Source organism: Trachypithecus francoisi, unplaced genomic scaffold (assembly GCF_009764315.1).
Source record: "Trachypithecus francoisi isolate TF-2019V2 unplaced genomic scaffold, Tfra_2.0 Lachesis_group14, whole genome shotgun sequence".
NCBI classification, from domain to species: domain Eukaryota; kingdom Metazoa; phylum Chordata; class Mammalia; order Primates; family Cercopithecidae; genus Trachypithecus; species Trachypithecus francoisi.
Genome location: NW_022681459.1, coordinates 20,773,298 through 20,787,536, shown reverse-complemented (window position 1 = coordinate 20,787,536; position 14,239 = coordinate 20,773,298). Strand labels below are relative to the sequence as shown.

Here is a 14,239-nt window from a genome sequence, read left to right as displayed (position 1 = left end):
AGGTAGGATTTCATCATACTGGTCAGGCTGGTCTCGAACTCTTGACCTCAGGTGATCCACCTACTTCAGCCTTCCAAAGTCCTGGGATTACAGGTGTGAGCCACTGCGCCCAGCCCTAATTTGCATTTTCTAAAGTCCTGAATCATACTGTAGTCCTCACTTGTGCAAACCCTCCTCATTCAGTTCATACAAGCTAAGTTGCTGCTTGTTACTTAAGAGAGACATCTCCTTCCAACTGTGTCATTCTAGGCCATAAATAATTCAGAAGTACATAGCATTTTGATCTTAATATTATAATTTCAATTAAATTAGCAAGATAGATTTTTCTTTGATTTTTACATCATTTTCTGATTCTGTTAGTGACATACAGCCCCCTGTATCTGAGGGTTCCACATCCAGGGATTCAACAAATCAAAGATCAAAAATATTTGGAGGCCGGGGGCAGTGGCTCACGCCTGTAATCCCAACACTTTGGGAGGCTGAGGCAGGAGGATGGCTTCATCTCAGGAGTTTGAGACCAGTCCAGGCTACATAGGGAGACCCTGTCTATACAAAAAAATAACATAAAATAAATTAACCTGTTGTAGCAGTGAATTGCTGTGGTCCTAGCTACTTGGGAGGCTGAGGATCACTAGAGCCTGAGAGGTTAATGCTACAGTGAGCATGATCATGCACTCTAGCCTGGGCCACACAGGGAGACCCTGTTTCCAAAAAAAAAAAAAAAAAAAACTCTGAAAAAGTAATAATACAACAATAAAAAAAAGTATAACCACTACCTACATAGTATTTACATTGCGTTAGGTATTATAAGTAACATAGAGATGACTTAATGTATAATGGAGTCGTGCCTCGGTTATATGCAAATACACCATTTTTTTTTTTTTTTTGACACAGGGTCTTGCTTGTTGCCCTGGCTGGAGTGCAGTGCTCAGTGTAACCTCCAGCTCAGTGTAACCTCAAACCCATGTGCTCAAGGGATCCTCCTGCCTCGGCCTCCCCAGTAGCTCGGGAAACAGGCACATGCCACCATGCCTGGCTAATTTTTAAATTTTTTATAAAGAGCCTTGTTTCCCAACCTGCTGTGCTATTTTCTGTAAGGGACTTGAGTATCTGGAGATTTTGGTCTTTATGTGGGTCCTGGAACCAATCCTTCATGGATGCTGAGGGATGACTGTATATCATACACACACAAAGTTTACTGGCTTCTGCAAACAAATTTTGAGCCTATTACCAACCAGCCTGGTCAACAAATGTACATCTAAAGTAAGATATGTAAGTGCTAAAATTATTTTTAACTTAAAATGCTATATGTAATATAGAAATGAAAACTAGACACTATTTCATTCCCATCCATTTAGATAATAGTGGTGAGCACTTAGGATAAGCACCAGGCTTGACTTGCTGCTCTTGTCCCTTGTTCTTGGAAATTTAGGTTCTGTTACACCACCAACTCTCAAATCACTTCCCTGTTGTAGAGGTAAACTTGATGTCCTCCAGAATTTCTCTAACTTAACATGTTAAATCTCTGAGAGTACAAAACTTGAAACAAGAGAAAGTGACCTGCCTGGCATCCTCTGCTTATTGAATGGTTTTATTTAATTCTCTTTTACATTGCCACCTTAACAATCCTTCCAGCTACGTATCTTAAAGGATGTGATGGAGAAGTTATCAACTGGTGTTTTCAGGTACGCTAAAGTAACCAAATCATTGTTCTTGTTTTTCTATTTTCAAGGAGCTAAGGCAGGCAGTCCCATTTTTGTTTTAGCTCTCGCCATGTGCCTGTTGCCTCTATATTTTATTATTAGGTTGGTGCAAACATAATTGTGGTTTTTGCCATTGAAAGTAGTGGCAGAAACTGTAATTACTTTTGCACTGACCTTATATTTCATTTAGATAAATAGCTGCTCTTTAATATTTATCAAAGTGCATCTGGTGGCACACCAGTAGGTACTTCTAGAGATAGAATTGGCTTGTGAGTTTTCCTCACTCCATTATATAGTGTACCTCACCCTTTGCTTTTCCTCATCACCCCTCCCAACGCAACTTGAAATAACCAATAGCTTGAAGGAGAGAAAACCATGGTATATTTGTTTAAAGTTGAGTATGTTTATCACTTACAAAAGAGGGAGTAGGCGGGGCGCAGTGGCTCACCCCTGTAATCTCAGCACTTTGGGAGGCTGAAGCGGGTGGATCACCTGAGGTCAGGAGTTCAAGACCAGCCTGGCCAACATGGCAAAACCCTGTCTCTACTAAAAATACAAAAATTAGCTGAGCCTGGTGGCAAGCGCCCATAATCCCAGCTACTGGGGAGGCTGGGACAGCAGAATTGCTTGAACCTGGGAGGTGGAGGTTGCAGTGAGCCAAGATCTCGCCTTTGCACTCCAGCCTGGGCAATGAGAGAAACTCTGTCTCAAAAAAAAGAGGTAGTAAATAAAGAAGATAATTTTTTTCCTTCAAAACTTAACCACTTTTAACATTGGAAACACTAATGGACAAATTTGTTTGAATTACTTAAAGTAATAGATTTGAGGCCGGGTGCAGTGGCTCATGCCTGTAATCCCAGCACTTTGGGAGGCTGAGGTAGGCAGATCACTTGAGGCCAGGAGTTCAAGACCAGCCTGGCCAACATGGTGAAACCCATCTCTACTAAAAATACAAAAATTAGCCAGGCTTGATGGTGCATACCTGTAATCCCAGTTACTCAGAAGGCTGAAGTATGAGAATCGCTTGAACCTGGGAGGTGGAGGTTGCAGTGAGCCGAGATCGTGCCACTGCACTCCAGCCTGGGCGACAGAGCCAGACTCTGTCTCAAAAAATTAATAAAGTAATAGATTTGAGCACTAGCATTTGTCATATACCACCCCATCTGTTCTACTTATCTTTAACTTGACCTGACATTTCTAATTTCATTCCTTCTCAGACCTCATTTGGATGAACCCATTCCACTGTATGAGGCAAAAGTTTCCATGGAAGCTGTTCAGAAAAATCAAGGAAGAAAAAAGCAAGTTGTTCAGTTTTAATTTTCTTCTTTCTCAGACCTCAATCGGATGAACGTATTCCAGTATTTGAAGCCAGAATTTTATTTGGAAATTGTTGAGAAAAACCAAGGAAGAGAAAAGCAAGTTGCATTTTTAAGCACGTTCCCCTGCTAAGACAAGATGCTCAGTTGACACATTTGAAAAGTTTGAAAAATTCTTGTGCAAATGATCAAGATAATTCTATAATTAACATCTTAAGGGAATTTTCTAAAAGCCTTTTCATCGTTTCTATATATTTTGCCCCTGCTATAAAATTCCTTCCATGAAGAAAACTGCTGCTTTCAGCAAAAGCCACACTACTCTATTGATAAAGCTGTTGCAGGCCTTTGCTAAGCTATCAAAGTAACGTATTAATTTTCTGTCAACTCCGTTCTCAACACCTTCCTTAAGTCTTTGCTGTCATAATTTAAGCATTTGAGTATATTTTGAAGTCTTAAAGGACCTAGCCCATAGGCACTTAAATTTTGTGTTTTCAACTATTCATTCACTCCGGCTTTCCCCAGGATCAAAGAAGAGGATCCCATTAACTTGCCAGTGGCCGCTGCCTGGAAGGCTGAGATGACCAGGCACTGGGAACGGGGAAGGGAGGTTGCCGGGAGGCTGCGCTGGCATAGGAAGCGTGCTGACGTCTTATCTGAGTTCTCTATTTGGGGGTTGAGGAAGGTGGCCTAGTCCCCTCTCCTCGCCTATTGAGAGCAGCAGCCACTGTCCTCTCTTAAGTTTATGGAAGCAGCAGCCCATGGCCGCAGCTCAAGTTTGTTTCCTTTTCACCCAGGCGCTAAACCCCGGGCTGATCACATCCCTGCTGTGGGCTTAAATAGCGTTCAGCTATTTCGGTGCCCCACAGGGTAGTGCACATCAGCGCCCTGGATCGCACGCTTTCCAGAAGCGTCGCTGAACCTGGCGATTGGACTCCTGTCGAGGACCCGGCAGAAGCGGCAGGGCAGGGTCACCGCTGGGACAGTGGGCGTTGACGGCCTCCGGGGATCGCGGCCGAGGGCTGGGTCTCGCGGGCTGTCCGCTGCGCATGCTCCGCTAGGAACCGGCGGGGGCGGGGCGGGGACGCGTCCGGGACTGGAACGAAGCGCGGCGCTACGTCGGGGGCGGGCCCGGCGAGCGCGGGAAGGCTCAGCGGGGCTGCCGGCCGGCCTCAGCCGCCGCGCGTTATGGCCCTATCGGTGCCCTGCTACTCACCCAGCTTCCGAAAGCCGCCCGAGGTAGTGCGGCTCCGACGGAAAAGGGCCCGGAGCCGTGGAGCTGCCGCCTCCCAGCCCAGTGAGCTGCCGGAGCCGGCGGCCCGCCGAGCCGCCCTGGCGGCGGGGCTGCACCTTCGCCGTTTCCCTGACGCGGGGGGCAGAGGCGGTGGCGGCGGCCCGGCCGCTGCCCGGAGGAATCCTTTCGCCCGCCTGGACAACCGACCGCGGGTCGCCGCGGAGCCCCCCGACGGGCTGGCCCGCGAGCAGCCGGAGGCGCCAGGCCCGGTGAGTGTCTTGTAGCCTGGCCGCCACGGGTCTCTGTCTTGTGTTGAGCCAGCTGTGAATCGGGGGTGGAAAGTCCTCGCGTTGGAGGCAAGGAAATGGGCGCGAAGACTTCGGCCGCCCGTGGCTTTAGGGTGCCCCGCGCTGGGAGCCGCGGCTCTGGCAAGGCCGGATTTGCGGGAAGAGCGCGCCGCGCGGGCTGCCCCGCTGCGGGCTGTACTCACGGGACGCGTTCCCGAGGAAAGTGAGGGGCCCCTTGGAGGACTTAAGGGTGATTTAGAAGAGAGCTGGAAAAACCCTGAGACCCCCATCTTGCAAGGACGCTGTTCGATGGGACAGGTGACAAACCCTGCTTCCCCGTGATTCAGGGCCTCCCTTCTCTCACGCACTCCAAATTATTCTGGGGATGGGGGAATGCTGAGGATTCGTGGGGTCAGAATTCCCTAGCATTTGTCCTATGCAAAGCCTTTTGGATCTTTCTGTTTGAAACACCGGTCCTTGTTCCCCTCAATTTTGATACTAAAGTTCAGGCACAAAAGTGTTGAAACTCATAGATTGGATGGGGTGCGTCTGAATTTGGGTGCACTTGCATTTATTGAGAAGCGTGTATGCCAGGTGAGGCTCTGTACATATTTAACGCAAACTTCAGCATCCTTTAAAATTTAAAGGACAATATTTTTAACCTCAGTTTGTAGATTCTAATCAAGAAAATGATTTGCTATGGGAAGAGAAGTTCCCTGAAAGAACAACTGTTACTGAATTACCCCAGGTAATACTTTTTAAATATCATTAGAATGTTTATTTGTATAAACTTTTTTTTCCATAGCTAGGATTTGAGCCTATTTTTAAAACTACATTTATACTTCTCAGAAGCATTTTGCTTGGAAAGGAGTTTTACAGAGAGGCTTGATCAGGGGTGAAAATACGACATCAGCCAAGGTAAAGGAGTTGGTTTGATACAGTAATGATGACTGTAAAGATAGCCAGTGCTAAAATAGGCCTAATAGACGTGGGGGTTTTCTTTTACCCTCTAACAGTTTTTAATACTCTTCTTTGGGCAGTTTTCTTCTCCAGCTCGTCACTCAGAGCCAGCCCTCCTGGCCCACCTCCACAGGTTGTGGCATAGCACTGAACCTCATTGCCCCCCTGCCCTAACACACACACGTTTCCATTCCCCAACCGCTACTGTTGTGCTGTGTAGTTTGATAAATGCGGTTTGTCCTAATGGGAACAGGCTAGAACAGTTCTCCAAGCCCCAGTTTCTCTTGTAAATAAGTGACCTTCTTATGGTCTATCAAAGATAGTTCCCCCTTCCCTGATATTTTATTGTTATATAAAAGAATCCTTGGCCGGGCACGGTGGTTCATGCCTGTAGTCCCAACTCTTTGAGAGGCTGAGGCAGGTGGATCACCTGAGGTCAGGAGTTCGAGAACAGCCTGGCCAACATGGCGAAACCCCGTCTCGACTAAAAATACAAAAAAAACTAGCCAGGCATGGTGGCGCATGCCTGTAGTCCCAGCTACTGGGGAGGCCGAGGCACCGTAGTCGGTTGAACCCAGGCGGTAGAGGTTGGCACTGAGCCGAGATCACACCACTTCACTCCAGCCTAGGCGACAGAGGGAGACTCTGTCTCAATTTAAAAAAAAAAAAAAAAAATTATTGTATCGTGGAGAATGTTGACCTGAAGGGACAGCAGACAGATTGAGGGGAAATATATGAAGTCAGGAAATGTTTCTTAAAATATGGGCTTTGTTAGCCCTGGATGCAGAGTTTCAGAGGCTTAACAGATCCAAAATGTTTAAACACTTTGAATATTTCTACTTCAATACAAACGTCTGTACTACCATGAAGAACTGTAAAAACTAAAAAGTGAAATCTGCCCCTCCACAACCCCTACCCCCAACAACAACAAATTCCCTCTTCCCACAGATACCCACGGTTAAAAGTTTAATGTGACTCCTTTCAGACTTTTTTTACAGTGTGTAATATATTTTTAGTGTTATTTATTATACAGTTTATATGATTTTTACTTTTCAGTGATCATGAGTATGTTAGCTGACAAAATCTTTAGGTTGAAGGTTTTTTCTCAATACTCGACTAATTTTTTGCATTCTTTGTTTTCTAAAGACTTCACACGTATCGTTCTCCGAGTCTGATATTCCGTCCTCAGAAAATACTGAGTTACCTGTGGACTGGAGTATTAAAACCCGACTCCTTTTCACCTCTTCTCAACCCTTTACCTGGGCAGATCATTTGAAAGCACAGGAAGAGGCTCAAGGTCTTGTCCAGCATTGTAGGGCAACAGAAGTTACTTTGCCTAAAAGTATACAGGTAACTCTGAAATAAAATAGTTATGTGTTAAAGTAACAAATTAAGTGTGAAATGCTCTCCTTTGCAAAATAGCAGAGATACTGCCTTCCATTAAGTTTTTCTTTGGAAATTTAAAGATACAAAGACTTAGGAAATTTTGTCTTTCCCAAATGGTGCTTATGGTGCTTTCATACCTTTTTTTTTTTTTTTTTTGAGACGGAGTCTCGCTCTGTCGCTGAGGCTGGAGTGCAGTGGCCGGATCTCAGCTCACTGCAAGCTCCGCCTCCCGGGTTTACGCCATTCTCCTGCCTCAGCCTCCGAGTAGCTGGGACTACAGGCGCCCGCCAGCTCGGCCCGCCTAGTTTTTTTGTATTTTTTAGTAGAGGCGGGGTTTCACCGTGTTAGCCAGGATGGTCTCGATCTTCTGACCTCGTGATCCGCCCATCTCGGCCTCCCAAAGTGCTGGGATTACAGGCGTGAGCCACCGCGCCCGGCCGTAACTTTTTTTTTTTTTTTTTTTGAGACGGAGTCTCGCTCTGTCGCTGAGGCTGGAGTGCAGTGGCCGGATCTCAGCTCACTGCAAGCTCCGCCTCCCGGGTTTACGCCATTCTCCTGCCTCAGCCTCCCGAGTAGCTGGGACTACAGGCGCCCGCCAGCTCGGCCCGCCTAGTTTTTTTGTATTTTTTAGTAGAGGCGGGGTTTCACCGTGTTAGCCAGGATGGTCTCGATCTTCTGACCTCGTGATCCGCCCATCTCGGCCTCCCAAAGTGCTGGGATTACAGGCGTGAGCCACCGCGCCCGGCCGTAACTTTTTTTTTTTTAAGTCAAATTGAGTAATTGCTCATAAATTTAGAGACTTGTACTGCAAATTAATCAGTGTTGCAGGCAAGAATTGTTAAATTATTTTTCTCTAAGGCTTTTTGAGAAAGAAAATACAAAGAAAGAAGTGAAAAGCAATTGAGTGGGATTACAAGGGCTGATGGATTTACTGATTTTCTTACCTGGGTAAGGAAAATTTTATAAATCTTTGGGAGTTTGTGAGTTCTAGAATAGTTTTAGAGAAATACATTTTGATCGTTTTAAAGCGTCAACTCAAAACTGGGAGGCTGGGCACAATAGCCCATGCCTGTAATATCAGCACTTTGGGAGGCTGAGGTGGGAGGATTGCTTGAGACCAGCCTGAGTAATGTAGTGAGACCCCTTCTCTACAAAAAATTAAAAAATAGCTGAGCATGGTGGTGGGTGCCTGTAGTCCCAGCGACTTGGGAGGCTGAGATGGGAGGATTGTTTAAGCCCAGGAGGTCAGGGCTGCAGTGAGCTGTGATTGCGCCACTGTACTCTAGCCTCGGTGACAGAGTGAGACTATATCTTTAAAAAATTTTTTTGAAGTCCCAAACTAGGTTAAAAAAGGATTACCCTGAAAGAGGTCTTGGTATATTATACATCTTTTCAATACATAGATGAGGATGATTTGTGATTTGGCATATCAGTGTTTACTGGCTACTTTTAAAACAGCATTTTGGAGAGAGGGCTGGACATAGTGTTACCTACACACACATGCCCACCCCTATTCCTCATGATAAAAAAGGTAGTGAATTGTCCTTAAGGATGGTAGAAACAGGCAGATGTTCCCATCTATGTTTAAATGTTCTGATACTGTGGTTTAACATTACATCTGGCCCAAATAAGGATAAATTGTGTTTTCATTCCTATAACAGTTATTAATGCTTTCCTATAGAAAGCAGTAAAGATTCTTAGACCTAAGTGTTTGGTATATATTATCTTCAAAAAAATTCTGTATTTCTCAATGGGCAAAATCTCTCCACTGTCACCTTTGGATTTTAGGATCCCAGACTCTCCACTGAGCTCCGTTGTACCTTCCAGCAGAGCCTTATCTATTGGCTCCACCCTGCTTTGTCTTGGCTACCACTGTTCCCTCGTATTGGAGCTGATAGAAAAATGGCTGGAAAGACAAGTCCTTGGTCAAATGATGCAACCCTGCAGCATGTTTTAATGAGTGACTGGTAAGATTAGTAAGAAAAACTTGTATAATTCAATCGTGAATTTTTATTTTAGCAGTATTCTCTATCATATTTGTGACTGGATACGTTAATAGCAGAAGGGTATCTAGATCCTTGTGAATTTTATCTGAACCTGTTAATAACCAACATGTAAACTGTTTAGTTTTTTTTTTTTTTTTTTTTTTTTTTTTAGCTGTTATTCATTCTTTACCCAATTGTGGTAGAACGTATATAAGTGTTGGTTAAATATATACAGATCAGCAGGCCGGGCGCGGTGGCTCACGCCTGTAATCCCAACACTTTGGGAGGCCGAGGCGGGCAGATCATGAGGTCAGGAGATTGAGACCATCCTGGCTAACACGGTGAAACCCCGTCTCTACTAAAAATACAAAAAAAACTAGCCGGGCATGGTGGCAGGCGCCTGTAGTCCCTGCTACTCAGGAGGCTGAGGCAGGAGAATGGCATGAACCCTGGAAGCGGAGCTTGCAGTGAGCTGAGATCGTGCCACTGCACTCCAGATTGCGCCACTGCCAGCCTGGATGACAGAGCGAAACTCTGTCTCAAAAAACACACACACACACACACACCCCTAATTCTTTAATGCTACTTGTCTGTCTCTGCTTCCTTTTTTATCAGCAGCTCAGAGAAAGTCAGCAAGTAATTCTCAATTAAGTTTTGTTTAAAGGCAAAGTAAGTGTTTAAGTGGTATACACTGTTAAAGTATTGAGAAGTCGTCAGCGAGTCCTCATAACCAATTTCAGTCCTTTAAAGCTAAGTCATACGTAACCACAAAAATTCCAACCATTATCTAAAATATTTGTGTTGTGTTTTAAACCAGGTATCAAACTGAATTGTACAGAATTATAAACATTGCATTAAATGTTTAATAATATAAGAAAATGTTTTTACTTCATAGGTCCGTGAGCTTTACTTCTCTGTATAATTTACTGAAGACAAAACTTTGCCCCTATTTCTACGTTTGTACCTATCAGTTTACTGTCCTGTTCCGAGCAGCAGGATTAGCTGGAAGTGACTTAATCACAGCCCTCATATCTCCTACAACTCGAGGTTTAAGAGAAGCTATGAGAAATGAAGGTAAAAGTTTAGGTTTAAAGTGTGAATACTATACTATATAGTAAACTTATTTTAGCCTAAAAGTATTTGAATTTAAAATGCCTTTTACCAGTTGATTAGCAACATTAAGAAATATATTCTCTATTTCTAGGTTTTTTTTTCCTCCCCCACAGTTATTTAATCCAGCAGTCCCCAAACTTTTTGGCACTAGGGATCCGTTTCAAGGGCGGTGGGGAGGATGGTTTCGGCATGAAGCTGTTACACATCAGATCATCATTCTTATAAGGAGGGCACAGCCTAGATGCCTCACATGCGCAGTTCACAGTAGGATTCGTGCCCCTGTGAAAATCTAATGCGACCACTGATGTGACAGGAGGTGGAGCTCAGTCAGTAACGTTCACTCACCAGTCGCTCACCTCCTGCTGTGAGGCCCGGTTTCTAACAGGCCGCACGTCGGTACTAGTCCACAGCCCAGGGCTTAGAGACCCTGATTTTAACTGTTCCTTCCACATAGTGTTCCCTTCTCTGATCTCTAAAATAAAACACATATTGGGCCAGATAGTCACCATCTGAATATGCTCTTCTAGAAATTCATCTATAGTACCAGTTACCCCTTTAATAACATAATTTTCTTTTTTTTTTTTTTTTTGAGACAGAGTCTCGCTCTGTCGCCCAGGCTGGAGTGCAGTGGCCGGATCTCAGCTCATTGCAAGCTCCGCCTCCCGGGTTTACGCCATTCTCCTGCCTCAGCCTCCCGAGTAGCTGGGACTACAGGCGCCCGCCATCTCGCCCAGCTAGTTTTTTGTATTTTTTAGTAGAGATGGGGTTTCACCGTGTAGACCAGGATGGTCTCGATCTCCTGACCTCGTGATCCACCCGTCTCGGCCTCCCAAAGTGCTGGGATTACAGGCTTGAGCCACCGCGCCCGGCCAATAACATAATTTTCAAACTGCGGAAACCCTTTAGTGAGTCATAAAATCTGTCTAATGGGCCCAATCAGTGCTTTTTCAAAAAGTGAACTGGGATACAATGTAATTGATGAAAGAGTGTCACATGTATGTGTTGTCTCCCGAACCTCTTTCAAGGAAATGTGTTTTATGCATGTATGTAGGTTTGTGAAGAAAGCTTGAAAACTCTGCTGCCTTAAATCATTTATAAAAACCAACATTTCAAATTTTGTACACTCTAAAAGTACAGCATGCCTGGTAAATACTTTGAAAACTCAGTCACATTTTTTTTCCTCATGTAGGTATTGAATTTTCTCTGCCTTTAATAAAAGAAAGTGGCCATAAGAAGGAGACAGCATCTGGAACAAGCTTGGGATATGGGGAGTATGTGATTAAAATAACTTTATGTCATCCACTGACTTATGGACTCATGAGATAGATTTGTACAGGAGCAGCTTTGTGAAATAGGGACTCTAACTGTAGCAATTTCCTAGGGAGCAAGCCATCAGTGATGAGGACGAAGAGGAAAGTTTTTCCTGGCTGGAAGAGATGGGTGTGCAAGATAAAATTAAAAAGCCAGACATACTTTCTATCAAGCTGTATCCTTTTGGTTGCTGTTAATTAGAATTAATTTTCATTGAATGACGTTAGTGAGAAGTTTAACATTGGCAGTTTTATATGACCGTAATCTTGAATTATCTTCAGGTCATATTAAAACTAATTGTCCATTGTAATATTAAATAAGCCCCTAAGTATCAATAAATGGTGAACTGTTAAACCTTTTTTAATCAAAGCGTTCAGTTGTGATTCTTTGTGGGAGAATAGGTGTGTTTTGACTAGAGAAGAAATTAGGTTCAGGTGTCAGTTTGTAGCAAATTCAGATTTTTAACATTTTGATTGAAACATATATGTTATGATTCGGTAAAGAGAGGTAGCAAGGGGAATTTCCATTTCTTTGTGGAGAAAAGGAGTCTTTGGTGATTCAGAATCAAGATAACTGCTTTACACATTAGGTAAGATTTGCTTTTGCAATTTCCTTGATTGTCATCTTCAGTCGTAAAGAGAAACATGAAGTACAGATGGACCACAGACCTGAGTCTGTTGTGTTGGTAAAAGGAATCAACACCTTTACATTGCTCAATTTTTTGATTAACTGTAAGAGTTTAGTTGCTACCTCAGGTCCACAGGCAGGACTTCCTCCAACCCTCTTGTCCCCTATTGCTTTCCGAGGTGCCACAATGCAAATACTTAAGGTAATAAAAAACTCCATAACCTAGCTGTTAATACAAAGTACTTTACTTTGTTTGATAGGATAAATTCTTGATTTAAAAAAACAAACAAAAACCTCATAGCATTTTTACTTGGTACACATTTTCCTTTTGCTTTCCTCTCATTAAAAAAAAAATTATATAAGACAGTTACATCAAAGAAATTATGTGGAAATATGTAAATTATATGAAATCCTTTTTATTTTCTTTTTGAGACGGAGTCTTGCGCTGCTGCTTAGGCTGGATGGAGTGCAGTGGCGTGATCTCAACTCACTGCAACCCCTGCCTCCCGGGTTCAAGTGATTCTTGTGCCATGCCTCAGCCTCTTGAGTGGCTGGGATTACAAGCACACACCACCAACCCTAGCTATTTTTTTTGTTTTGTTTTTTCTTGTTTGTTTGTTTTAAGAGGGAGTCTCACTCTGTCACCTGCTGGAGTGCGGTGGTGCGATCTCAGCTCACTGCAACCTCCGACTCCTAGGTTCAAGCGATTCTCCTGCCTCAGCCTCCTGAGTAGCTGGGATTACAGGTGGGAGCCACCACACCCAGCTAATTTTTGTATTTTTAGTATAGACGGAGTTTCACCATGTTGGCCAGGCTGGTCTTGAACTCCTGGCCTCTTTTTAAATTATATGAACATGTATTATCTTTTTTTGGTTGGGGAGACAGGGTCTTGCTGTAGTGCAGTGGCACAGCTCACTGCAACCTCAACCATGTGGGCTCAAGTGAAATTCCTGCCTCGGTCTCTCAAGTATCTGGTGCCACAGGTGTGCACTGCCATGCCCTATTTTTTTTTTTTTTGGAGATGGAATCTCTCACCCAAGCTAGAGTGCAGTGACGTGATCTCAGCTCACTGCAACCTCCGTCTCCTGGGTTCAAGTAATTCTGTCTCAGCCTCCTGAGTAGCTGTCATTACAGGCGTGCACCACCACACCTGGCTAATTTTTTTTTTTGCATTTTTAGTAGAGACGGGTTTTCACCATATTGGTCAGGCTGGTCTCGAACTCCTGACCTCATGATCTGCCCTCAGCCTCCCAAAGTGCTGCGATTACAGGCATGAGCCCCTGCACCTGGCCACCCTGCATTCATTCATTCACTCATTCATTTAGAGACAGTCTTGCTGTCACCCAGGCTGGAGGGCAGTGGCTTCATCTTGGCTCACTGCAAACTCTCCCTACTGGGCTCAAACGATTCTTCTGCCTCAGCTTCCCAAGTAGCTGGGACTATAGGCTCACACCACCATCCATGCCTGGCTAATTTTTTTGTATTTTTAATAAAGACAAGGTTTCATCATGTTGGCCAGGTTGGTCTTGAACTCCTGACCTCAAGTGATCTTCCCACCTTGGCCTTCCAAAGTGCTGGGATTATAATAATAATAAGTTATATATGTAAAGACAAAATACATGCTAAATCTTAGTAATAAAATTGAATGGACTTTAAATTTTTGTTTTTCCAATAGTCTGCATTGACAGTGTATTATTAAATCAGACAAAATACCATATGAAAAAATGGTATTCTCTGGAATATACTTCACCTGAAAATCTCATAATATGGAGAGGATGCTGAAAATTTACTAGGAGAGGATGCTGAAAATTTACTAAGTATTTGTACTCACGTAACATTGTTTTGATGTCTTGGGAAATAGTTTTGTTCCATAATTGTTAGAGAGAGGAAACCCCAAATGGAAATATATTGAACATATTTTTGGCTAGACAAAAGGTTGAGAGATGATCATAATTTTCCTTTTTTTTAAATTTTCATGAAGGCACGAAGTGTAAATGTGAAGACACAAGCTCTTTCTGGATACAGAGACCAGTTCAGTTTGGAGATTACAGGTCCTATCATGCCTCATTCTCTGCATTCACTGACCATGCTGCTCAGATCTTCACAGAGTGGGTCTTTCTCTGCAGTACTATATCCACACGAGCCAACTGCTGTATTTAACATCTGCCTGCCAGTGGACAAAGTACTTGATAGGGTAAGAAAGACACTATAAACAGACTGTTTTAGTTGTTTCCTCAAACTAGCTGGAGGGAAGTGAGTCATTTATGCTGAGTCACTTTTGTGTTTCAAGTAATTAAACTGTTACTTAATTATGAATTAC

General features: G+C 43.7%; 2 protein-coding genes across 5 annotated transcripts in view; both read left to right on the top strand.

Annotated features, from left to right (window-relative positions):
* Positions 1–3,500, top strand: part of CRYZL1 (crystallin zeta like 1) — a 51,670-nt gene extending 48,170 nt beyond the window's left edge. The window contains exons 12-13 of one of the 2 annotated variants that reach the window (XM_033232383.1): positions 1,640–1,685; positions 2,921–3,500. In XM_033232383.1, coding sequence (XP_033088274.1) covers positions 1,640–1,685; positions 2,921–3,020 — 146 coding nt within the window. In that variant the 3' untranslated portion in view covers positions 3,021–3,500. Of the gene's footprint in view, positions 1–1,635; positions 1,686–2,920 lie in introns of both variants that reach the window. The other variant, XM_033232384.1, reaches the window with a different exon arrangement.
* Positions 3,501–3,643: 143 nt separating this feature from the next.
* Positions 3,644–14,239, top strand: part of DONSON (DNA replication fork stabilization factor DONSON) — a 28,845-nt gene continuing 18,249 nt past the window's right edge. For 2 of the 3 annotated variants that reach the window (XM_033232378.1, XM_033232377.1), the window contains exons 1-9: positions 3,644–4,519; positions 5,205–5,285; positions 6,644–6,847; positions 8,672–8,850; positions 9,764–9,942; positions 11,171–11,252; positions 11,363–11,467; positions 11,923–12,121; positions 13,901–14,113. In XM_033232378.1, the coding sequence (XP_033088269.1) occupies positions 4,205–4,519; positions 5,205–5,285; positions 6,644–6,847; positions 8,672–8,850; positions 9,764–9,942; positions 11,171–11,252; positions 11,363–11,467; positions 11,923–12,121; positions 13,901–14,113 (1,557 nt within the window). In that variant the 5' untranslated portion in view covers positions 3,644–4,204. The remainder of the gene's footprint in view (positions 4,520–5,204; positions 5,286–6,643; positions 6,848–8,671; positions 8,851–9,763; positions 9,943–11,170; positions 11,253–11,362; positions 11,468–11,922; positions 12,122–13,900; positions 14,114–14,239) is intronic. The other variant, XM_033232379.1, reaches the window with a different exon arrangement.